This window comes from Pelobates fuscus, chromosome 13 (genome assembly GCF_036172605.1).
Source record: "Pelobates fuscus isolate aPelFus1 chromosome 13, aPelFus1.pri, whole genome shotgun sequence".
NCBI classification, from domain to species: Eukaryota; Metazoa; Chordata; class Amphibia; order Anura; family Pelobatidae; genus Pelobates; species Pelobates fuscus.
In genome coordinates, this window is record NC_086329.1 from 76,402,577 (window position 1) to 76,429,652 (window position 27,076).

A 27,076-nucleotide genomic window follows, 5' to 3' on the forward strand; every position below is an offset into this window, starting at 1 on the left:
GATCCAATTTTTGATTACTGTTCGCAATGTATGAGACTCATACAAACACCCTTTCCAGGAAGGCATGTTCCCTTTTAACATTTGCTGACTTTTTTCTATTTTCTTTCTTACTTTTCCTCTATCTTTATTTCTATTAATCAATTGATCTTCATGCCATCTATTATGCACATCATCCACAATTAGATACTGAATCAATTGGAAATAATAATACTTTTATTGGAATAAATAACAATGCTAATATGATGATTCCAGCGAAGTCCATCCATGTCTATCTCCAGCTTTAAATCCTATCGGAAACCCAGTCAAAATCTTTGAATAGCTCCAGCTCTACATCAGATAGGGACTCAGACTCGCCTGGCGGTGTCAGAATGGGGGCGCATGATGTGTACATTCTATTAAAGTAGCGGACGTCGTCTGGTCCCTCGATGGATGGTACGCATGGCGGCCTGACACTCTTAAACAATAATGCGAACCAGTCTATTTGCTGTTAAAAATTCAAAAAGTTTAAGGGAAAAGGATGAGGAAGATAAGTAGTGTGTACTCTTATACAATCAGTAAACTAAGAATATAGAATAATAGATATGAAAATAGGGGTGGCTTTTCCATAGGGACAAGGAGATGCTGGGTATAATTTTCCTATGATCCCTGAATGATTAAATATAAAATACCGTATTTATCGGCGTATAACACGCACCTTATTTTCAGAAGGAAATTCCAGGAAATTTCCCCCCCTTCATCCCATAGTGTTCCCCCCCCTCCCATAGTATTCTCCCCCCCCTCCCATAGTATTCCCGTCCCCCCTCCCATAGTGTTCCCCCCTCATCCCATAGTGTTCCCCCCCTTTCCATAGTATTCTCCCCCCTCCCATAGTATTCTCCACCCCCTCCCATAGTGTTCCCCCCCTCATCCCATAGTGTTCCCTCCCCTTTCCATAGTATTCTTCCCCCCCTCATCCCATAGTGTCCCCCCCCCTTTCCATATTATTCTCCCCCCCCCCATAGTATTCTCCCCCCCCCCCCCCCCATAGTATCCCCTAGTGCACTTTCCCTCTTGTCCCATATTTACTTACCTGTCTTGAAGCGTGGGCCGGTTTCACAGCGTACACCGCGGTACTGGAACTTCAATTTCAGGTACCGGTTTCCGGCGGGACTGAAAGGAAGTGTGCACACAATGTGCACACTTCCTTTCAGTCCCACCGGAATCCGGAACCTGAAATTGAAGTTCCAGTACCGCAGTGCGCGCTGAACACCGGCCCACGCTTCAAGACAGGTAAGTAATTATGGGATATCGGCGTATAACACGCACCCACGATTTTCCCCCTATTTTCAGGGAGAAAAAGTGCGTGTTATACGCCGTTAAATACGGTACATGAACTCCAGAAATATTGTATATTTGGTTAAAAATCTCAACTAAAACCTAATATTTATTTAGCTGCTAGAATGTGTCTTTCTATTTGACATACTTTAAAAAAAGGGTGGCTCTTCAGATCCCAGGCATCATTCTCGCTGGCTCCTAGACGGACTTTGGGATCTTTATGCAAAAGCTGTAAAAGAAAATTTAGAAAAATGGAAAATGTTATTTTAACTGAAAAAAACTGAGAATTAAAGGCATTTTCTTGCAGGTTCTGTAAAATCTTATTTTATGAGCTCAGGCTGTATACGTTAGTACAGAGCTCAATGAACAGAAGGCACCATATCGCCATGGCATCGTGTTCTGGTGCCCGGACATAGCTCGGCCCTGATCGATGGTATTAGTCATGCTTATTATTTCATTCACCACATGGAATTCTAACCGGTTTTATTCTGTAACTAGATCCATGTGTTTGTGACTGCTTGTTGTTCTCTGTTACAATCTAACACACCGAATATTCACACAGGACCAGCTGTGTTTCCAGAGCCTTACAAATCAAACTGCCCGAGCCCACATTCACACACAATGGAATCATTATAGCATGATAAGCCATAAGAGTAGTACTGCTTAGAAGCAGGAACTTTAATCCTGGAGGGTCCAAGAACGAGCTAACTCAATCTATCTAAATTAGAAAGCACTATGTGTTGGCAACTTACACTTCTTAATATTGATCGTGCTTCTGCAGTCAGGAACCTCGGATAGTGCGGCGTTGAATAGACAATATTATACCTCACCTCTCTTCTGTTACCTGAGAAGGGATACTAATAGAAAAACTACAGTTAGAAAAAGTGCAGGGTTGGCATGGGATCTACGGTGGGTAATGTCTAATGTAAATGGTTTGCCAAAGCAGAACCAATAAATATAATATAAATAAACTGATTAGTATTATAGGATTAAAATTAAACAAAGTGGACAGCACACTTGTGTGATATGAATCTAGAAAAAAAACATTCACCACAATAGTTAACATTCTAGTGGTGTGTGCGGATAAATAAATAAGGACATGGGCATGTCGGGGGACACAGAGAGGGGAGGAAGGTCAACAAAGCACTGGAGCCAGTGTTCGTACAAGCCCTGTCAGGGAGAGCGGGGAAGCAGGGCAAGAGCACAAGCAAGAGTGTTTGCTGAGAAAGTCACCCAACGATCGTCCAGACACCAGGTGAACCTGCAAGACAGTTGACTCCAGGGATATTTCCATCCCACATATGTTGAATTACCTGAGCCAGTTGCACATAGGCTCATTAAGTGTAATACAACAATAACATTATTTTTTATATTTATTTTATGTTCAAACTGTATTACACTATTTGGAGTATTTCCCCTTACAGAGACATTTGGGATATCATATACATGGTATATTCCTTAATTTTTTACCCTTACACACCACTAGTGCTCACTATTGTGCTAAATGTTTATTTCATAGATTGATATCACACAAGTGCGTTGTCCACTTAGTTTAGTTTTTATGTCTGAATATATTTGTAAAATTTACTGATTGTTTTCACTGTGGAGATTAGCAGCACTTATCGTTACATCTACACAGCGCCTGTTTGTACCATACATCTGTTTTGTTTTTTTTTTTTCTATAGGGTTAAAATAAGTTTGGATAAAGTGAAGAGGGAGTTATTGGGTTCTGATATTTAGATACACAGTATAATGAGCTGTAGTAGTTATGGTGCTCAGGTTTCCCTTTAACCCCTACCAGTCTACAGTTTGAAATGCTATCACTATTATCAATGGACTGTTTGACATCACACAAGGTATTTTGGTTTATAAACGAGGAATCCTACAAATTGGTAAAAATGAGCTATTCTTACCATTCCACACAGCATTATATAAATAACTGCACCGAGACTCCACCAGTCAATAGATGTTGTGTATGGTTTACCGCAAACCATTTCCGGTGCCATGTAATGCAGGGTGCCACAATATGTTCTGTCTTGTTCTCCATATCCCATCCCTCAGAAAAAGAGAAAAGATAAATGTGCATCGGTAAATATACTGATAGATGTTGACACTTCCTTTCAGTCCCGCCGGAAACCGGAACCTGAAATTCAAGTTCCAGTACCGCGGTGAGCCCTGTGCTGCCGGCCAACGCTACAAGACAGATCTGAGACTTTAACTTATAACAAAAGACTAAGACAACATCAGATTCCCAGTAGACAGGAATAAGCCCTATGAAGTATTGGTAATTTTAAATATTTTAGAGTGCTCTCACCATTTTATATTTCACTTTGTTTCACTTGTATATGTGTTGAGTGGTGCACATAGGTGATAGCAGCACCAGATTTTCACTTTTCCCAACACTCTGTTTCTATTGTATGATACCGATAGATGTTGCTGATATACAGTATATGTTATAAGTGATATTAGAATATTGCTGCAAGGAGTTGGTGCATTGCAGCTGCAGATTCTCTCTGTAATTTTGTATAAAGTGTTACATGGTGTTTACGAATCTGTGGCTGACAAGCCAACCAATCAGAGTGCTCTAATGAGAATTCAATGTGTGGGAAAGCCTTTATAAAGGCAATTCCCACTTTAAAGCTTCATATTGCACTAGCCCTCGCAGGACAAAGAAAGATTTATTTAAGTTGTGTCAGGTTTATAATTTTGTGGGCAGGTTTTTGCAATTGGGATTTGTAAGTGTTACATTGCAGGATGATGGATACTAAAGTAGCCTTTTTGGGGCTGAAGATAAGATTTACAAGAAAAAAAGACTTCAGAAGAGAAGTATAATTTATTTTCTTTCAAAGATATTAGTTTTAATGCCTCCCTCCCAATTTTATTATAATGAAAGGGGTTGGTAGGTGTAATTCATTGTAAAAGAGGGGATTGGGGACCCAATAGTGACAATCAATTTTGGGGGAGGGTTGGACAATGGCATGTTCAACCCCCATTGTTTAAAGGGACACTATAGTCACCAGAACAACTACAGCTTATTGAATTTGTTCTGGTGAATAGAATCAATACCTTAAGGCTTTTTGCTGTAAATACTGTCTTTTCAGAGAAAATGCAGTGTTTGCATTACAGACTAATGATAACTTCACTGACCTCTCCTCCGATAGCTGTTAGAGATCATTTCTAGGTCATGGCTGCCTAAAATGCATCCAAACATTCAGTGTCTTCTCCCTCTACATGCAGACACTGAGCTTTCCTCATAGAAATGCATGGGTTCAATTCATCTCAATGAGGAGATGCTGATTGGCCAGGGCTGTGTTTGAATTGTGCTGGCTCTGCCCCAGATCTGCCTCCTTGACAGTCTCAACCAATCCTATTGTGAAGCATTGTGATTGGCTCTGGCAACAACTTCTGATGATGCCAGCAGGCAGCTTGCTAGTCTGAGACAAACAGCATATGCACAGCTACAGCTTCAGGCTTGAATACAAGTAAGATTGTGCTATATTTAGGGAGGCATGAGGGGCCCAGGGGGGCTAGATGGTGGTTTTAACACTATAGGGTCAGGAATACATGTTTGTGTTCCTGATCCTTTAGCGCTCCTTTAAATATTTAGAGCCCCTACCCAGCACTAATGAATGTGGTGGGGACATTAGGTTCTCCCAGTATAAAATGAGTAGCCTTCCACCAACTGTCGACCTGCATTATTGATTTTTAGCCCCCCACCAAATGCCTACAGGTGGGGATACAAGGGACTATGTGCTCCCAATTATTTACTATGGACATTGGCTGCCCAGTCGCTAGTTTTAAACAGTCCCTATGGCAGTTAAGGGAAGGGGGAGGTTTTAAACTTCCTTATAGTCATATGGGGATCTTAATGGTCCCCACAGGGTTTTTATTTATATATTTTGACCAACTGCAACATAATTAACCCTTGCAGTTGCCAAGGCTTTAACTATTTTCATTCTGGTTTCTATAAATGCCTAGGGGAAAGAATTTTGGAGAATTTGGCTGCATTTCTGACAAAATTCAGTCAGATGGGTTTGCCCCATTAAGTACGAAGCCAATCGGACTTTAGTGAGTAACGGTTTGTGTTTCATACATACTTTTAATTCGGTTTGCAGTTGGATGTCATCGTGTAGGTAAAGTAAAATTCTGCAACTTTGTGAGAAATTACTTTTGTTTAATATAAACTAATTTTTACCTTGTTTACTAAGACCAAAGTCTGTAATTTTGGCAAATCCATCTATGTCAATTACAATGTTTTCCAATTTGAGATCTCTGGATTTAAAATACAGAAAAATAGTTTTTATTTTTTTCAATATCACTAGAGGCACTTGAATTACATGTTTTTTTTTTTAGCCTTTTTAAAGATTAGATTTAAAGACTTAACTATTATATTAACATAATAACATAACTAATAAATCAAACCACAGACACAGCATTTTGATCACAATACATTAAAATAACACAGATAATATTTATGGGGACACTATGTATGTATACATTTGTTATACACCTACCCTTGTAGGTCCAATTCAGGTACATATACACATAAAAAATACAGAAGATATAAAATCTTTTACCTGAATTGGACGTACTACACGCAATTTTGTTAAGACAGCATCAAGTCACCCTTCTAAGGGTAGGTGTATAACAAATTTATTGAATGATCCACTCCTAAGGTGAACTGCTGTTAGCGTTTTTCCCTTTCTATTTTACTATACAAATTTGTGGTGGGTGAAAGGGACTCCCACCAGAGTGTTGTAGCGTTTTGCAATTTACCATAATCACTACCTAAGCGCCTGCAACACACAGCTCTTTGTTCACTATGTATGTTCAACTTTATTTTTTCCTGTACACTTACCTGTGAACAATATCGTTTTGATGCAAGAAATCCAGGCCGAGCACACAACACGCCGCATAAAACCTGTAGAAAAGAGAATAAGTTAGTTTCATTTTAGGGAAGGAAATGAAGTTTTTGTACCATTGAAAATTTTGATTCCACCAATCCTGTGTCAATCTGTGCTCAGATATATTTCCTGCAATGTCTTGTATCTTCTGTATTAACAGTCAGCTTAATCTGTTTTTGATTTTGTTTTCAAATTTCTAGTCCACCTTAAAGGAACACTATAGGGTCAGGAACACAACCCTGTATTCCTGACCCTATAGTGTTAAATCCACCATCTAGCCCCATGATCTCTCTAAATAGAGTAACATCATACTTGTATTCAAGTCTGCAGCTGCCTCTGACCCTGATCTGCCTGCTTGGCTGACATAGTTTTCCCATAGGATTGGCTGAGACTGTCAAAGAGGCAGATCAGGGCCAGCACAAGCCAATCACAGCCCTGGTCAATCAGCATCTCTTCATAGAGATGCATTGAATCAATGCATCTCTATGAGGAAAGTTCATTGTCTCCATGCAGAGGCACTGTACACTGTACAGCACTTTCCCATGAAGCACTTCCAGCTGCCATCTTAGGAGTGGCCAGTGAAGTTATCACTAGGCTGTAATGTAAACACTGCATTTTCCATGAAAAGACCGTGTTTACTGCAAAAAGCCTGAAGGGAATGATTCTACTCACCAGAAAAGATACAATAATCTGCAGTTGTTCTGGTGACTATAGTGTCCCTTTATTACATTTGGTTAGGATGTCTAGCTTGGTGTCACGAGTCCATGAATATTGCCTGGTTTTCTGATCTCTGCAGTTTGGTGCAGTACCTCATACTGCCAACACCTTTCTGTGGTGCTGTTGCAGGCTGCTGTCCTCAGACTGAAGAGATCTGACTGTCCCCAGCAGGCCTTTCCTTAGGATGATGTTCTCCCTATTTAGTGTAGCCCAGCCCTTTCTGTGTCAATTCATTGGATTTGTTCTGGAGTTGCTCCCTGTGTCCTGCTCCTGGAGATCCTGTGTCCAGAAGGTCAGAGACCCAGAGGCCTCCAGTTTCCTCGTATTAAATTTCCCTTTTCTCTTGTTTTGCATTTGTGTTACCCACTTGTTTTCGTGTAGCTAACATACTTGTTATCTTTCCTCATTGCTTTGTATTTATATGGGTATTAATTTCCTACTTACAGTGATTGCTGCTGCAGTCAGCACCCTTTACCAACCAAACTGCGACAATCCGTTTCCATAATCCCAAAACTATTGTTACTTACACAGCTCTGGTTGTGGAAAATGGCTGAAAGTTGTTGTTCATAATATCGGTCATTAAGTCCCCACCAGCGGCATACTCCATTAAAAAACAAAAATGACCCTGAGTCTGGAAACTTGCCAACATGTTAACAAGGAAAGGATGCTGTACTTCGCTCACAGTCTGTAGGATTTCCTTTTCACATATAAGCCTTGGAAATAAAAATGGAATAATTCAACTAATCACTTTTTTTTTTTGCTGTGCAAATAATAACATTCATACTTGTAGTGCCACGACAACATTTACAAGCCTAGCAATAAGAAATTGTATAAAGCTTCAGCATGGCATGTAGAGTAAACGCACATTTTTAGAATATAGTAATAACAAGCTAGAGTCATGTCTGGGTATATATTAAGATAGAGGCTTGCTAACGAGTAGCTTTTCCAGACACGGTGACAACTGATGAAGTAACATAGGATAAAAATGCTAAATCACATGCTAAGCCATTACCCAGAGGAGTACTACTGCATCTAAAAGCTCTACCAGAGTGTCTCATCCACGCAACATAAATTATACGAAAAAAAAAAAAAAAAAAAATGTAAGACTAAAGTAAAGTCAATGATAACATTTTTTGACTGAACAGCTGAAGGCAGAATGGGAGTTGGAGTCCTTCAGGAATCCCAGCAAAGCTCATACAGGAGGTGTAATGGCTATATGCTGTAGTGAGTCCCATGTTTAGCCAATTCCCAGTCTCTGGATATGAAGAATAGCTGTAATAGAACGGTGAGGCAAGGCAACTCCATAGCCCCAGGCCTTTGTGTAGGCCTGGATCCCTGATCCACGGGCTTGAGAAATGACAAAGTTTAAGTCCTTCCCATCTAAGGGACAGCAGAAGAGTGGTATGGTTTATCGCTGATTGCTGGTGTGGTTGATGCAAGGTGAGTAAGCCCTTATTGACCTTCAGCCCAGGAGTATCGTGGAAACGAGGAGCAGTTGCTTGCGGTTGAGTAATGCCCACAGGGTCCTGTCACCATCTCGCGTCTGTCGCCTCTGATCTCGAGATCGGGAATTCAGCCGGGACAGTTTTTCTCGGGCTGTTAGCTTAGGCCAGAAGTCATTAAAGATAGCTTCCGATATTATCATAGAGTGCTCAACGGGGTCACTCCAGGGCTACTCTGTCATATTTACAGCATGCCCCTGATGGGAGAGTACCTCCACCATCCTGCATTCAGAGTTGCGTTCCAATACACTGCTGTACGATTCCAGACAGGTGACAGGTAGCGCAGTGGGGACCGGGATAACCCCCACCAGCCCAGGGGGGACACAGTAGGTCTTTGCAAGAGAGTTGTGCTTCACAGGTCAGAAGACTGGCCGCCTCTCCTGCCTGGTGCCTTCACTAAGCCTCATCGGCTCCGCCGGAGATAAAGGCATCGGCACCTCTAAAAACCGGACCGTACCATTCAGTGTTAGCAGCTGGTAGGGCACCGAATGTGTTGATTGTGAATGCAGATTGCCTCAAGAATAGGCTTAAAATAGGAGTATTGTGAGGAGCACTGTCAAGATGCAAATAGAAACATGGAATGTGACCAATAAGAACCATTCGGCCCATCTAGTCAGCCCAATTTTCTAAATACTTTTATTAGTCCCTGGCCTTATCGTATGGCTAGGATAGGATTATGCCTAAACTCCTTCACTGTGTTAACCTTTACCACCTCAGTTGGAAGGCTATTCCATGCATCCACTACTCTCTCAACAAAATAATACTTTCAGATTTTATTTTTAAACTTTTGTCGCTCTACTTTAAGACTAAGTCCTCTTGTTGTGGTAGTTTTTCTTATTTTAAATGGCAACCAGCTACCATGAGGCATAGGCCTTGCCCCCAATTAATCACTTTTTTAAAGGCAACTCTTGCACACAAATAAAAACTGACAAATAGTATCACCATCCAAAAAAATAATAAAAAAATTAGGATGATAAGTACCCTCCATTTACTGACCTTGGGACTCTTTTAGTTCCAGTTATGTCTTGTTTTTTTTGGGCTTTTAAAGCAAATTTGCTCTTTGTACGCTTGTACTCAACAAGCAGAACCTGAAATGCAAAATACATATATATATATATATATATTGTTACCTAGCATTTATCTTGACACCTTTTATATTGAAAGTGGAATTCACACCATAACCCACCTTTCCAAATGCTCCTCTTCCCAGCACACAGAGACAATCAAAATCCTGAATGCTCAGCCGAGCTCCTTGCTGAATACTGCAAAGAAAAGAACACGTTTTAAATATATTTAAAATTACATACAGTCCCCTCCCCCATGAAAAAACAAAGACCCAAAACAAAATTCTCCTATAACACACAGTATACGTTAACAGCATTGATGAGAAAGATGAATATCTCAATACCCAGCTGATGATGATGGATTTTCCACATCTGCTTCTGCCAATGGAACAGCGTCACGAACTAAACCCTTTGGTGGTCCAGTGGTTTCTTCTGCAATGTTATCAATATCAATAACTGCATCTTTCTCTGTTGATGTTTGGATGTTTTTTTCCATATCAGTAGCAGCACCAGGTGGTGATGATTCCACTTTCTTATTGTCCACTGCTGACACTTGAGGCATGTCAATTACTACAGCCTGCTCTGGAGCTGGTTGGATTATCTTTTCTGTATCTTCATCGTCAGCTGGCAGCAATGGCTTCATGCTCTCAGAGTCCTCTACTGGTAGTGATTGAGGATTAATAGCTGCATCCTCCTCTGGAGGTGGTTGGATTGTCTTTTCTGTATCTTCATCGTCAGCTGGCAGCAATGGCTTCATGCTCTCAGAGTCCTCTACTGGTAGTGATTGAGGATTAATAGCTGCATCCTCCTCTGGAGCTGGTTGAATTGTCTTTTCTGTAATTTCATCAACAGCTGGCACCGATGGCTCCACGCTGTCCGTGTCCTTTACTGGCAATGGAGTAGGGTCAGTAACTAAATCAACTTCTAGAGCTGGTTGGATTGTCATTTCTAGCAAGCTTACAATAGCTGGTGGTAATGGTTCCATGCTCACAGAGTCCTCTACTGCTACTGGCAGTGGAGCATTGTCAAAAATTCTAGCTTCCACTGGAGGTGGTTGGATCGTTTCTGTACTAATGGTGTTGATAGCTGGTAGTGTTGAATCCACATTCTCAGTGTCCACTACTGGTACATTGTCAATAGTTGTAGCTTCCACTGGAGGTGGTTGGATAGTTTCTGTACTAATGGTGTTGATAGCTGGTAGTGTTGAATCCACATTCTCAGTGTCCACTACTGGTACATTGTCAATAGTTGTAGCTTCCACTGGAGGTGGTTGGAAGGTCTCTTCTGTAATGGTATCAGCATCAGGTGTTAATGGGCGCATGCTCTCAGTGGCTACTGGCAATATAGGATTGTCAGTAACAACATCTTCTTCTGGAGCTGGCTGGATGGTCTTTTCCGTTTCAGTATCCACAGCCGGCGCCGATGAATCCACGCTCTCAGTATCCGATTCTGGCAGCGAATGAGCATCAATAGCTGCATCCTCCAGTGGAGCTGGTTCGGTGGTCTCCTCTATAAAAGTAGCACAGAACATAACTTGAGTATTGTATATGACACACAGAGATCAATAATGGATTAATTGCTTACATCATAATCCAAAAACTCTAAAGTAAAAGCATAAGAAAAAAAAGAAGGAACACAATCTCCAAGCCTAGAACTTTATTTGAATGTATTAATTGTGAGTTATGGTTTATAATATTACAATAACCAATAATACCAATGTCGTTAATGGGAATGGCATCCAGTGAAAATGATGATCTTCAGGTAGGTATAAGTAATTTAATCTGTGTATACTGTATATGTTATAAGATGTACATCCTGCAGTATGGTTGTTAGAATGGATGTATATGTATCAGTTTCTCTACCTGTAAGATAATGAAATGTGAAATCCCACACTGGTTACTGAGTGCATTCACACTGCTTGACAAGCTTGATGTGTTCTATCACACTGGGGGCTAGTACTGGGGTACAAGGGTTCGCCGCTTGTCAGTAACCAATCAATAATCATTTCTGCCTGATAGATGCCTTTAAAGGCCCATGGGCAGTTTGCTATTTAATACGAGGCATGTTAAACATACACTTACCTTGTTTTGAGGAGATTAATTTCTTAATTGTTTGAAGCTTTGGTCTTTTCTGGGTGAAAGGACTGGAAAACGTCACCTATTCCAAAACAAGGTGAAAGAGTTAACTGCAGGAAGTAAATGATAATATCTTATTTTGCCAAACCAACATAAAAACAGACACACAAATGGAAAAGTAAACAGCTTCAAATCTGTTCTTCTACAGCTAATCACAATAAGTGAAGCCCTTTATTTAGACAGTCTATAACTTAATATAGTGTCCTTTATCTAAAAAAGTCAAAGATTGCTAAAGATGCTATAAGTGGTAATGTAGGTAATATGACGTATATACAAAGGTTTATTCAATAAATGGCAAATTGCATGAATTGAAAACAGAGTCCCTTTAAGCTAAAAATCCAAGTTACTACTATTGCTGACTTAAGGAATGCTTTCAAATCACCTATTGTTACCTAAGTTGTGCATTTCAGTTTACACTTCAGTACAGTTTGATTTATATTTATACACTTATTCACTAAGTGTGAAAATCCACTATCTTTTAATTGTAAAGTTGTGTAACGTAATCATTCTTTTGTTTTCTGTATTATTACATTAAAATATAACTATAAATTTATCGTGGCCAGAGATTGGTTCTCACCTTGATGAAAAGGGTGCCCTGTGGTTCCAGTTGTAGACACAGTTCCTGTTTGGGGTTCAACAGGAATTCTTCCAACTTCAGAGTCTTTGTGGCACACAGTGATCTCTGATCATGCCAATATAAGGATATTTCTAGCTCCCGAGACTATGTAAAAAAATAAAAACTATGTAAAAATTAAATGAACAATAGTTTAAACAAAAAAAGTTTTTGGCCAATCATGTTTTCGTAAGGAACCATTTCCACACATTTAAACCACATTTTACCATTTTCACATAAAAAACAAAACAAAATTATTTTTCATCAATATATAGGTTAGTAAATGAATAGATATGAATTTGTTTAAAGTGTTATATTCTTTGCCCTATTACTAGCCACACTACTAGTCTTCCATGTGTGTGCTTGACACAGCAGGACTTGCTAACTTTGAGAGATTAATCGCAGTTCATTCCAGGTCAGGTGTACAGAGCATTAAGCAGACCCAGAAGTGGTGGGTATGTAAACATAAAATCAGTTTGCACCTATAAATTTTCTATCCACATGGCAAGCTTGTTTATTGGGGAAAATAAGCAATTAAACAACGTGGTTAGTTAATGCTTGACAGAATGCCTTTAACTAAAAAGTTATAAAAAGTCAAGGTGGCAAATGTTTTCTAAAATATGCAATATATCACAGATTGTTTAAAAAATCCTTTAACAATATCTAGAGAAAGATAAACTAACCCAATGTTAAACAACTATACATTTTAACTGTCTGACACATTAAGGTCCTAAAAGGTTTAGAAATAAGAGTTCAATTAGACAACTCTTTACAGGATTTGAAGATTTATAACGTATTAATTCTACCTGGGGCCAAAAATGAATTCAAGCTAAAAAAAAATAATACACGCATGCCATATGTACCTTATCTAAATCCAGTTTAAATGTCTTATTCCAGGATGGGTTAGAAACAGTTTTCCAACTTGTTGAACCCACTGGAATATGATCGATCTTCAGCTGAGTACGGACTTCACCTGTAAGGAAATTTCAGGAACTCAACTTAAAAGGCTAAGAGTATTTTAATTTAAAGAACATTTCTACGTAGCTTTGGTCAATACACAGACAATATAAAGGTTCATCTATTAGCTTTACACAAAGCTCTAGAGGTTTGCTTTCATCAAAGGAGTCTAATCTCCTGTATTCTGTAAAAAAAGCAAAAGAAAATAAAAAACTAGACAACTTTATAGTCAGCCAGGTAATACCGTCTGAATATAAGCAAAGAGATATATGTGAAATAACACTAGAACCAATTCACTAAAAACATGTTGATAATGATGTTCCTGCTGTCGGTCTTTTTTGTCTAACAAATAATGTAAAGAATGGAGTTTGTACGATGAGTGAGTCCAAGTTTATATGTGGGTAGAGTAGTTTGGTGTTGACCTGCTACAACTTTTGAACAGGATATAGATCGATATTGTGGTTTTGATTTTCATTTGGATAGCGATGTTTATTGTAAATACATATTGGCCTCAGATTTGGAAGAATTGTTTTACAGAGGTGTCTTCAATAAATAATTTGTGTAACCAATCCAATAGAATCAGGTAAGTGAGTTTACGATAAATAAGGCCATTGTAGGGCATAAGGCCCGTCTACCAACTTAAAATGTAGTTTGTGAGCTGCTGTATAGAGTAATGTTAAAAATGTCTTATTATGGAACAATGGCCATCAAACGATCTGAACAGGTGTTGCAATGTATAAAGCTTCTTTTTCTTTTTAAAACTACTTTGCTATACATTGCAACACCTGTACAGATTGTTGGCTGACTAAAACGGTCTACTTGGTTTTTACTTTGGAGCAGCGCCATTTTTTTTGTAAATCTCAAGACTGAGATATCTAATGGATTTCCCTGATTCTGAATAGTCTCACTACGCTAACACGTGGAAACCTACAGCATGACAACAATGTGGGACTAGGAGGTTTCCCACTGCAGCCTCGGTTTGGCACAATGGAAGAGGTCCCATGCTGCAGTCTTGGTTTGGCACACTGGATTAAGGAGGTACCATGCTGCAGCCTTGTTTTGGCACACTGGATTAAGGAGGTACCATGCTGCAGCCTTGTTTTGGCACACTAGATTAAGGAGGTACCATGCTGCAGCCTTGTTTTGGCACACTGGATTAAGGAGGTACCATCCTGCAGCCTTGTTTTGGCACACTGGATTAAGGCGGTAACATCCTGCAGCCTTGTTTTGGCACACTGGATTAAGGAGGTACCATCATGCAGCCTTGTTTTGGCACACTGGATTAAGGAGGTACCATGCTGCAGCCTTGTTTTGGCACACTGGATTAAGGAGGTACCATCCTGCAGCCTTGTTTTGGCACACTAGATTAAGGAGGTACCATCCTGCAGCCTTGTTTTGGCACACTGGATTAAGGAGGTACCATGCTGCAGCCTTGTTTTGGCACACTAGATTAAGGAGGTACCATCCTGCAGCCTTGTTTTGGCACACTGGATTAAGGAGGTACCATCCTGCAGCCTTGTTTTGGCACACTGGATTAAGGAGGTACCATCCTGCAGCCTTGTTTTGGCACACTGGATTAAGGAGGTACCATGCTGCAGCCTTGTTTTGGCACACTTTATTAAGGAGGTACCATGCTGCAGCCTTGTTTTGGCACACTAGATTAAGGAGGTACCATCCTGCAGCCTTGTTTTGGCACACTGGATTAAGGAGGTACCATGCTGCAGCCTTGTTTTGGCACACTAGATTAAGGAGGTACCATCCTGCAGCCTTGTTTTGGCACACTGGATTAAGGAGGTATCATCCTGCAGCCTTGTTATGGCACACTAGATTAAGGAGGTACCATCCTGCAGCCTTGTTTTGGCACACTGGATTAAGGAGGTACCATGCTGAAGCCTTGTTATGGCACACTAGATTAAGGAGGTATCATCCTGCAGCCTTGTTTTGGCACACTGGATTAAGGAGGTAACACCCTGCAGCCTTGTTATGGCACACTAGATTAAGGAGGTACCATCCTGCAGCCTTGTTTTGGCACACTGGATTAAGGAGGTACCATGCTGCAGCCTTGTTATGGCACACTAGATTAAGGAGGTACCATCCTGCAGCCTTGTTTTGGCACACTGGATTAAGGAGGTTCCATGCTGAAGCCTTGTTTTGGCACACTGGATTAAGGAGGTACCATGCTGAAGCCTTGTTTTGGCACACTGGATTAAGGAGGTACCATCCTGCAGCCTTGTTTTGGCACACTAGATTAAGGAGGTACCATGCTGCAGCCTTGTTTTGGCACACTAGATTAAGGAGGTCCCATGCTGCAGCCTTGTTTTGGCACACTGGATTAAGGAGGTAACACCCTGCAGCCTTGTTTTGGCACACTAGATTAAGGAGGTATCAGCCTGCAGCCTTGTTTTGGCACACTGGATTAAGGAGGTAACACCCTGCAGCCTTGTTATGGCACACTAGATTAAGGAGGTACCATCCTGCAGCCTTGTTTTGGCACACTGGATTAAGGAGGTACCATGCTGAAGCCTTGTTTTGGCACACTGGATTAAGGAGGTACCATGCTGCAGCCTTGTTTTGGCACACTGGATTAAGGAGGTACCATCCTGCAGCCTTGTTTTGGCACACTGGATTAAGGAGGTCCCATCCTGCAGTCTTGTTTTGGCACACTAGATTAAGGAGGTCCCATCCTGCAGCCTTGTTTTGGCACACTAGATTAAGGAGGTCCCATCCTGCAGCCTTGTTTTGGCACACTGGATTAAGGAGGTACCATCCTGCAGCCTTGTTTTGGCACACTGGATTAAGGAGGTCCCATCCTGCAGCCTTGTTTTGGCACACTGGATTAAGGAGGTACCATGCTGAAGCCTTGTTTTGGCACACTGGATTAAGGAGGTACCATGCTGCAGCCTTGTTTTGGCACACTGGATTAAGGAGGTACCATCCTGCAGCCTTGTTTTGGCACACTGGATTAAGGAGGTCCCATCCTGCAGCCTTGTTTTGGCACACTAGATTAAGGAGGTCCCATCCTGCAGCCTTGTTTTGGCACACTAGATTAAGGAGGTCCCATCCTGCAGCCTTGTTTTGGCACACTGGATTAAGGAGGTACCATCCTGCAGCCTTGTTTTGGCACACTGGATTAAGGAGGTCCCATCCTGCAGCCTTGTTTTGGCACACTGGATTAAGGAGGTCCCATCCTGCAGCCTTGTTTTGGCACACTGGATTAAGGAGGTCCCATCCTGCAGCCTTGTTTTGGCACACTGGATTAAGGAGGTAACACCCTGCAGCCTTGTTTTGGCACACTGGATTAAGGAGGTACCATCCTGCAGCCTTGTTTTGGCACACTGGATTAAGGAGGTACCATCCTGCAGCCTTGTTTTGGCACACTGGATTAAGGAGGTCCCATCCTGCAGCCTTGTTTTGGCACACTAGATTAAGGAGGTCCCATCCTGCAGCCTTGTTTTGGCACACTGGATTAAGGAGGTACCATCCTGCAGCCTTGTTTTGGCACACTGGATTAAGGAGGTCCCATCCTGCAGCCTTGTTTTGGCACACTGGATTAAGGAAGTATCATCCTGCAGCCTTGTTTTGGCACACTGGATTAAGGAGGTACCATCTTGCAGCCTTGTTTTGGCACACTGAATTAAGGAGGCTTTCTTGCAGTTTATACTCCACATATATTGAAGTGCTACAGTATCCTATGAGGTTTGCTACATAGACCCTCCTGTGTTATACACCCCTGGGTATGACATTATGTCAAGGATTTTACTGGTGATCTGAGAGGTGGGCCTATCTTATTTATATATTTTTTGTCACACTATTCCATGTTTTCTACTATACAGTAACGTTTGTGTAATATTGTATTTGTTTAATACTATTAGCATTTATTATGAATGTACAGGATTACATAATAATGTACTGTTATATATCACAATGTCATTGTTAGATACATGTAATAATAATATTTAATGGCAATTAAATGGATGAGAAAACTAACCCAAAACATTGCATTAACAAAGAGTCAGGAAAGTCCAGAGCATAAAATTGAAAGTCAGGCTGTGAGCTGTGTTCAAGTCTCAGAATGGTAAAGCCGCAATCCCAAAGAAACAATGAAATCATCAATGAGTAAAGTAGTCGAGATCTCGTCTACTGATTAGATAAGACGATAATGTAAGGGGTGTTGTGAGCCAGTATTCTCCCCATGGACCAGGAGGATGTTTCAAAGGCAACTTGTAACTTGTTTAGAGGAGGATATAAAGTTGACAGATAGGATTCCCAGCTTGAAGAATCTTTGGTAAATGTTTCCTTCACTTTTAAAGTTTAGAGTCACTTCATTCAGAATTTGTAAAATAATTTGGTGGAAAAAGGCAATTGCGGAGGGATATCTGGAAATATGTTTTGTAAAACTGATCTCCTTGACAACACTTTCAGTATTGTGATTGATTGGCAGGGTCTTTGTGAAGGACGGAGAATCCTATTAGATAATAATATTTGTATTTCGCCTCCATTCTCCCCAAACAGGAACATTACAGAGTTAAAGGATCCAAGATTCCTATACAGACCTTGTCTAACCATGACCAGTCAAATGTTACTGGACTATGATTATAAATTCTGTCAGTAAATGGTGGGATATGTAGTTTAACAATTGTAGCAGGGAAAGGTTCGATACCCCAGATATTGAGCACTGTTATTGAGCGTCACTGTACACATAACGGGATTAATAAGATAAAAATCACTGTACTAGAAAAGTCAAAAGTCTCTTGGATGTTCTGATTGCTGCCACGGTTGTTTCTTCTGATCCGGTTCATTAATAAGAATCTTCCTCGACGTGGACTCCTGCCAGGGAGAACATCTGACGGGTCCTTTAGTCTGCCAGGTACATTCTCCAGAATACCGTGACAGCCCTTTACTCGCACTTTCAGAGTACCTGTCAAACAATCAGAATAAATATTGTAACAATGGCTATTACACTTTCACATTGATGTTAAAGAAAACTTTGTGTTTGGTCTAAGTAGCACACACAGAATATGAAATGATTAGGCAGCTTTTACATCTTTATCAGAATATAAATCAACCAAAACTGAACTTACAAACAGACAAAAACTCAGTAGCTTCAGTTAGTCCCTGCTTGGTAGTCAGACAAGGTTTATCTCACTGGTGCCATTAGAGAGGAAACTTATACTATTTGCATTATTAGATATTTCTAAACACTCACAGGAGTAATTCAGAACCAAAATGCAACAAGTCAACGCTATACAAGTTGGAACCCCTCTATGCAAAGTGAACAAGGAGTCCACGTCTGGATTAACCTTTACACTTAGTGGGACTCTAAGATAATAAAAAAAAAGGAAAACTGAATTCATGAGAATACCAAGAATGTGCAAATTCTCAGTAACATGTCATTTTCACATATTCAGATGATTATAAACTGTGTCTTAGACAGTAAGTAAAGTCATTTATCTAATTTCCCATTAGTAAAATATTCCTCAAAGTGTAATGCTTAACTTGTTTACTTAGTTTATGCTATTAATTCACTCAATAAAAAGTTATGCAGAAAGCTAGCTCAGTACATTTGGAAGAATGATGCTAAGAGTTACATATTGTTATCATTTAAAATGTCACCGGTCACATTTAAACTTGCATACACGTCACATAGAATAAATCCTGCTGGAATATAAGTAGACTAACTGCGAGTTTCCTCCAGTCAGACTTCACACAGATGGAAACATGCTCGGATATTTCAATGTTAAATATTCTTGTTTCGTTTATTCCCAGATCTTTCAGAGACAAAACAACTTACCCGTTAGTGCTATGGACTTGGATTTGACTGAACCAAGGGACAGTTCCTCGGTGGTTATACTCTTCCTATGGTGGCCATCAGGAAGTTCTTTCACTCGTTCCTCCAAGGAATATTTAAGGAGGTCCAGCTTTTCATTTGACGCCTGTAGTATTGATTGTGCCTGTTAAAAAGTGAAAAAAAAAGATAAAGGATCAACAGAACGACAGACATTATCTGCTGGCAAAAATATCTGGAAGCTGCTGTCTAACATGAGCAGATGTTCAAGGTTAGACACACAAGTCCTACGAGTGTGGCTCATACTTTCACTGTATTTATAAAGGGTGTTATAATTCCACATCATGTTCAATGTATAAAACTTAATCACTAAAGTCTGAAATCTGAACTGCAAATATTTAAACTAAAAATAGTGATCTGGAGAAATTCCATCTCGGCTTTAGTCGGAGCTTATCTAGGTTTGTCTCAGTTTGGTAATTCAGATTTTTATTTCCTACAAATCAGTTTATTGAAAAAAACCCGTATTTAACTTAAATGCTGAATGGAAAAGAAAAAACTAGTTAGCATAGATTTCCATAGATTGATATTATGCTATTGGCTTTTAATAAAACTAAATGGGAATTAAACAATTGGGAGAATTTTAAATAAAGCACCATAGAGACAGAATAAAATACAGAACAAATGGACCAATAAAGACTTCAAACAATTAAGGTCTCAGAAGAGAGAATATAAATTATTCATAAAGCAGATTCTGTTGGCGCTTTATAAGTCATAATACTATACCATGGCTACTTGGCTAATGCCAATAAACTGCAACTTCCAACCCCTTGACAGACATTGGAGGCCCATTATTCATTCTGGGGATGAAATGGTTAAGAGAATACACTTTGTAACTGACCTCAACAAGCGGCTTTCCATCCAATTTCTGGATGGCATGTTTGGCTCCTTCAGCCACGGCACGCTCGATCGCAAATCGGTGGCTCAACTCCTCAATGCGTTTCTCCAATGGACTTATTGTAGGTGTTTCTAGGACACAAATTATTAAATTTTATTATATTAATGGTAAAAAGGAAATCAACATGGTAGTTTCAGGTGTCACAGTATTAAACGGGTAATTTCTATAACGTTTCTCTACATATTTCTATATGTCTCAGTGCACTGTTTCAAACACAAAACATTTTAACCGCTTTCCGACCACAGACAGAAATTTCCCATCAAGCTTGTCATTGCCTAAAGGAACCTTGATGGAAAAGTTCTGTCATTTATTAAAGTTAACCCTGGATCACCGCAATCGCAGGGTTAACGCTCCTCTGGTCTGTCTCGGTATTCAACGCAGACTGGGAGCCCCCGATCGCACTGTCCTGCAGCTGTGATCGCTCTGACAGCCTCTGACTCTTCCGCGGCCAGTGTGAAGTGCATGGAGACGGATCAGTGATGATCTGCTTCTCCCTGTAAATAAAAGTTTTTAAGTTAAATCCCACCCCCTTTCACCTGCTTTAATATAATTAACCCCTTTCATGCCAATTGATCACTGACTACAGTTGTCAATTGGCAGGGACTACATTTTACAGTCATCAGCTTTTTATTTTTTTAAACCCTGAGGGTTAATTTTTATTTTTTTGAATCCTCAGGGGTTATATTTATTCTATTAATTCATTAAAATATTTTAAAATTATATATTTAGCTAGCTGGGGTGGGCGGAAAATAGTGGGGAATTGGTGAATTCGGTGTTAGGCTAGCTTGCCTGCTAAAGAGCTCCAAAGTGGGACACGGACACATCAAAACACCATGAAAATTCACACTTAAAAACCTGAACTTGTCACGTCTCGTTTACAGCACTGTAACATCACAAAATAGTGTCTAGGTCATACATTGGGCATATTGGTTTACTCAGAAGATGTAACTGAGCATACTTTTGGGGATATTATGACAGTGACACATATCAAGTGTAAGAAATATATTTTTTCCTTTCACCACAAACATTGGCATAAATTCGTAAAAAAATGGTGACAAGTTAGGGCACAATATACGCCATATAAAATACCCTGGGGTATCTGCTTTATCAAATGAAAGCCCTTTGTGGGGTTATTTAAACAGTCAAACTGCTATAATACTCCAAAATGAGACATAGGCCCGTCAAATCATTCTATGAAAATTCTAATTATAGAAACTGAAATAGCCTTGTCTCTTATATGGCATTGTAGATTCACAGAATAGTGCCAAAGGCATACAATGGGGGTATCGTTATACTCAGCAGATGTAGCTGAACACAATAGCACACACTAGCTTTACGAAATACACATTACAAAACCGTTGTTATTGGTGTATATGCCAAAATAGAGAAAAAAAACACTTTTACTCCAATATTTAGCAGAGATTGGCGATGAAATCGCTACGTTAAAAGTGTCAAAATAACCTTGGGTAAATAGCCTGTTATAATAAAACACAGTAAAAAAGGAGGAATATAGGTAAAAGGTGCTCAAATCACCAAGTGTGAGTCACTCCAAATCACACAGAAAGTGTATAAAGCAATATCGTAAATAGTATAGTGAGAGCAAGTAATTATACACCAAATATAAAATAGATAAAATATATTAAACAGGCAATATTACCATATGTCTTGGATGTCCTAAAAATATAAAATAAAGGACATAGTATAGCCTGTATAAAATGAATGAAATTAAATAAATATAAAATTGACCACTCACGTGGTGCTGAGCCTTAAATAGCGGCTCAGACTATAAGCGCCTTTTTATAATTTCCTGGAGACCGCAATGCTGGAAAGGCAGGTTAAGTTGATCTCTGTCAGAATCCCCTTGTGTCAATTGATGAAAACCAAGTCAGGAAGTACAGGAACAAACTTTATTTGCATAGCATAGCATATAATGGAATCTCCCAATAATATTGCACTAACGCGTTTCGACCGTTATGGTCTTTATCAAAGTGCTGTAGTGTGAAACAAATTTAGCGTTTAAATACATTAAAAAAGGCGCGCATTGTGATTTCTTCGCCGGTTTACTTCCGGTTTCCGGCTGTTACTCCTTGTCATTTAATTTCCGGCTTCCGGTCACGTTGCGTGTCACAGGGCATTTCCGGGTCAGCGGTCATGTTCCCTTTGCGTTCCAGCGAAACTCCGGTTCCGGTCAGCATCAATGAGTTTTTCTCAAATATCTTTTGTACCACGTCCATAATGTAAATAAACAGTGTAAAGAACATCCATTTTATACATATTTATCCATGCTTTGTACTGCTATTCGGAACTTTGGTGGGGAAGCTTATTGGAATAAAATATTTTACTAATTTTAACAGTAAAAATTATTGAAAAGGATTACATATATATATATAAGAATATGTCATATCACGGAATATATAAAAACAGGCGAAGAAATCACAATGCGCGCCTTTTTTAATGTATTTAAACGCTAAATTTGTTTCACACTACAGCACTTTGATAAAGACCATAACGGTCGAAACGCGTTAGTGCAATATTCTTGGGAGATTCCATTATTTGCAAATAATGTTAAAATGAAGCTGAATTCCCTTTGTCTGACACTTCCAAGAGCTGTATGTTTCCCCATAAACCTAGCTTTCTATAAGAGAGCAGAACACAAACCACATTCACAATACACAGAACATATGACATCACTGAACCTTTACCTTTATGTTGGAGAATCAACATGCGCAAAATTTCTATTTTTCTTTTGCTGTCATGGAGTATTTTCTGAGCATCACCGAGATGTTTCTGATCCTGTAAGCAGAAAAATCAAATGGATAATTAAGATAAACAAAAACTGGACGTTTAGGTTTATTACCCCACACCACCATGTATACATGAGCTAAGTTTAATTTTCACTGTCTCTTAAAACCCTTTTGAAGAGACAATGAAGTCACCAAGGCACTTAATCTCAGTGAAATGGCCTGGGTGCAGAGTTCCTTTCCCTTTTAATCCTGCAATGTAAAACATTGCAGGTTTTTTTAGAAGTTATTGCTAGGTTAAGTTCACCTTTAAAGGCTGTCATACTGACAATGATTAGAGGTGCTTCCACAGCAACAAGTCAAAATCGGTCATGTGTCGCGGAAGCTCATAGAAAAGCATCAGATCTCCAATGCAACCCAGGAGGAACATTGGATTGGACCATCAAGAATGATGCCACGTTTCCTCACTGATGTTGCGGGATGTAGAGAGGTGGAAAAGGTAAGCAAAACTTTACTATTATTTTGTATTGCACATGAGGGGAGGGGGACGATGACATGTATTTGACTAAGATCCAGCGCACTCATCCATTTACCAAATAGCAATCTCAAGGCTCATATAATGTAGTCGCTTTATTTTAAAAACACCTAACCTGGGCAAAAATAATGGGAATTTAGTTACAGTATATGATCATACATTGCATAAGCCTGCCACAACGTCAATGTACCCCATTCTTGGCTGGTCCTAATCTAGCAACCTAATGTATGCTCTTATGAGATTAATCCACCTCAACTAGGCAAAAACATTGGAGTTGTGGCAGGCTTATGCAACGTATGATCATATAATGTAACTAATCCCCCATTATTTTTGACTAGGTAAGGTGATTTTAAATAAAACGGCTACATGTTAATACTTAAATTATTGTTTAGTGAGTGCGCTGGATCTTGTATGTTGTATGAATTGGCCCCAGCAGCACCCTTATAAGTATGCATGTTTAGATGAGTGCCTCCCTCTTGGTTTCTTGTATTTGACTTGGGACAGGGGCACCTCAGCATTAGGGATACAGGTTTGTATTTCTAACACTGTAATGTTCCTTGCATTTCTCCTCTATTGTTGGACTTCACCTAGAGATTTAATATATTTCCCTCTTTACCACCAAATTACTTCACATTTTCAGAACGGACACACTATTTACAATAACGCCAAAAGGAAAGCTAACAAAAAGGATTTTGCAAATGTGGAAACTATACATCAACATTTTGTACCCCTCCCCTATTAACAAACTATTTTAAGACAACATCATGGTAGATGGAGAGGATGTTAGGGAATACTCGTTTACCAATCTTTACCTTGATCCCTACCTTATCTGAAATGCCAGCCCCTTCTAATTAGACAGAATGTGCTCTCTGGGACGTTTCAATTTATCCTGTATTTTACTTTCATTCACTCTTATGGTATTTACTTATGGCTGCCTATTCCTTGTACATCCTTTATATCCTTTGCTATCATGTCTTTCCATGTTTTTTTTCTCACCCACGGTTTTGTTTCTTATTTCAAATATATCAAATATATCAAATCAAAATAATTAAAAAAAAACGAGAGTTGTGTATATCTTTGCACTTAAAAAAGTGGAAGGAAGAGCCTTGTATTATTCAGCTGAGAGAGAGCCGTAGGCGAACTCCACAAAATGATGTCTTTTAATTTCAGTCCGATTAAGGAGCAGAAAGAGTCCATTAGCTCCTGGATCCCCAGCCTGCTATCAACTAAAATTAGCTAGGATCCCATCACGAGTGGGAAAAAGTCACACATTGCAGAAAGTGGAAGGAGTTTTCTAAAATGCAAATAAATAAAGATATAGTTTATCTTTAAGATAAAATAAAATATGCCAAACATACTTTGGAGCGGCCGGTAGAATACGCCTTTATCAGCTTTTCTGCTTCACTCTTAACTTTGTACTCATCTTCGAGTTGTTTTGCAAAAGTGGCTAACTTGTCCTCATCTGGTGAGGAGAATGAATCACTATCAGAAGCAACTGGAATCTGGGGACCATCTGCAAATTAATAATAAGACAAAATAAGAATTACAAATGGCAGCAGACAGTATCACTCAATCGAGGTTAATGAAAGACAGACATGGAAAAGTAAAACCACGATAGCTGAAGCCAGTCATGATAGCAGCATCTAGTCTACAGTAAGTCACAAAGTGGATATAAAAATGGTGTAAGCAGGTTAATGATGGGTAATTTGGTTACTTTAATGGGATATGTGATATGTATCCAATATATATTTATATATTTACATAACACACACACACAAAGTGTTTTAATGTACCTGGGTGTGCCCCTGCTCCTTGCTCGATAACATCGATTACTTGTGTTCCGCTGACCTGAAAAGGCAGAAATTAAAAGAATCAGAAAAAGTCTCTTTGCCAGACGAACAGGATCACAAGTTATTTGTGGCTCTCAGCGTGGTTACTATGTGCTGGATTGTCTGCGAGGAATCTCTGGTCCTGTCTGGTGTGGTAGACTCTGTTGATCTGGTGCCGATTGCCTGTTCCTGTGCTGCTAGTATTAGTGTCTCAGTGCTGTCTTTCAGTCCGGATATATTTATTATATACATGTACAGGATATATGTGTGTATAAGCATACTAATACCAATAGTCTATAGTGCTTTCACTTGACATACCACTAACTGAAATGAATAAGGGTCAAGGAATTCATACCACAAAAACCGATACAGTAACCATATGCTGTAACTGTGCTTTGGACATTAAAACTGGAGCCATGAAAGGGTTAAATATTGAAGAAATAATAAAATGATAGACCTGAGTGTAACCTCCCCAGTGTTCCCCATTACTAATCAGATAACATGTGCAATCTGTATTCTCTTTATCCCCCATCCTGGACTACACTGGGGATTTGGTTAACATAATAAAACTCAGTTAATTATATGTAGAACTGGAATCTTATACAGAAAATCAAGTCTTTTACTTACATCACAGCATACACATGGAAAACAGGAAAAAAGTGTTCTACTATTTGCCATCTTTAGCCACGTGATCACCACAGCAGCTAAGCAGTGACTACTGTTTAAGCAGTGTGTACTGACTGAACTGTGCTCAGCAAGGATGATGTCACAGTGATGTCACAGCGAACAATCAGACCATCTGTAGCTATCTCTGCCTTTCAATACTCCGTATAGGAGGAAATGCCCTAAATACCTAAAAATATAAATAAAATGCATTCCCCAGTGGAAATTAACGGTATATATATATATATATATACACACACGCACACATATACACATACACACACACAGTGAGGGAAAAAAGTATTTAATCCTATGTTGATTTTGAACGTTTGTCCACTGACAAAGAAATGATCAGTCTTTAATTCTAATGGTATGTGTATTTTAACAGTGAGAGACAGAACAGAACAAAACAAAATTGCAGAAAAACGCATGTCAACAAAAGTTATAAATTGATTTGCATGTCAATGAGTGAATTAAGTATTTGATCCCCTATCAATCAGCAAGATTTCTGGCTCCCAGGTGTCTTTTATACAGGTAAAGAGCTGAGATTAGGAGCACTCTCTTAAAGGGAGTGCTCCTAATCTCAGCTCGTTACCCGTATAAAAGACACCTGTCCACAGAATCAATCAATCAGATTCCAAACTCTCCACCATGGCCAAGACCAAAGAGCAGTCCAAGGATGTCAGGGACAAGATTGTGCACCTACACATGGCTGGAATGGGCTACAAGACCATCGCCAAGCAGCTTGGTGGTGCGATTATTTGCAAATGGAGGAAACACAAAATTACTGTCAGTCTTCCTCTGTCTGGTGCTCCATGCAAGACCGCAAAAACACAAAGCCAAGGCAACAAAGGAGTGGTTCAGTCTCCAGACGTTAATCCCATAGAAAATCTGTGGAGGGAGCCGAAGGTTCGAGTTGCGAAATGTCAGCCTCGAAACCTTAATGAATTAGAGAGAATCTGCAAAGAGGAGTGCGACAAAATCCCTCCTGAGATGTGTACAAACCTGGTGACCAACTACAAGAAATGTCTGGCCTCTGTGACTGCCAACAAGGGTTTTGCCACCAAGTACTAATTCGAAGAGGTCAAATATTTAGCAAAACATACAAAAAGATGGGGTAGACCGCCAACTCCAAAAGAGGAGGTGGGATCTACTCCAATCCACAGATACCTCCAAATGTAAGTATAGCTAAAAAAAATGACGGGGACCGTTATTGACAATCAAAAAAATATATATAAATTCAATTAAAGTAAAGGCAAAATTGCTAGATACCCAAATGAACTCCAAAAAACAACGTGTAGCAATCATGAGAAAAGTGAAAACTTCACCTAGTTAAAATACCCGGTAACTAATGGCATGAAG

At 39.6% G+C, this 27,076-nt stretch overlaps 1 protein-coding gene across 1 annotated transcript; it reads right to left on the minus strand.

The window, feature by feature from the left end:
- Window positions 1-280: 280 nt before the first annotated feature.
- On the minus strand, window positions 281-25,469 carry LOC134582624 (serine/threonine-protein kinase N2-like). The gene is made up of 20 exons (XM_063439287.1): window positions 25,407-25,469; window positions 25,016-25,070; window positions 24,581-24,735; window positions 22,649-22,739; window positions 19,890-20,017; window positions 18,998-19,157; window positions 18,249-18,277; window positions 17,939-18,167; window positions 13,113-13,222; window positions 12,214-12,357; window positions 11,583-11,658; window positions 9,846-11,010; window positions 9,568-9,699; window positions 7,463-7,648; window positions 6,173-6,235; window positions 5,510-5,586; window positions 3,228-3,370; window positions 2,067-2,171; window positions 1,463-1,543; window positions 281-484 (listed from the first exon to the last, which is right to left on the minus strand). Exons 1-20 carry the CDS (start codon window positions 25,467-25,469, stop codon window positions 281-283), a joined length of 3,396 nt encoding a protein of 1,131 aa, XP_063295357.1.
- Between the last annotated feature and the right edge of the window lie 1,607 nt (window positions 25,470-27,076).

Coding starts and splice junctions, on each gene's coding strand:
- LOC134582624 (XM_063439287.1), bottom strand. CDS start 25,469: ATGGCTCCAGTTTTAATGTCCAAAGCACAGTTACAGCATATGGTTACT. Junction 25,071..25,406: donor TTACTGTATCGGTTTTTGTG/GTATGAATTCCT, acceptor CTGCCTTTTCAG/GTCAGCGGAACACAAGTAAT. Junction 18,168..18,248: donor ATTTATATTCTGATAAAGAT/GTAAAAGCTGCC, acceptor TCAATGTGAAAG/TGTAATAGCCATTGTTACAA.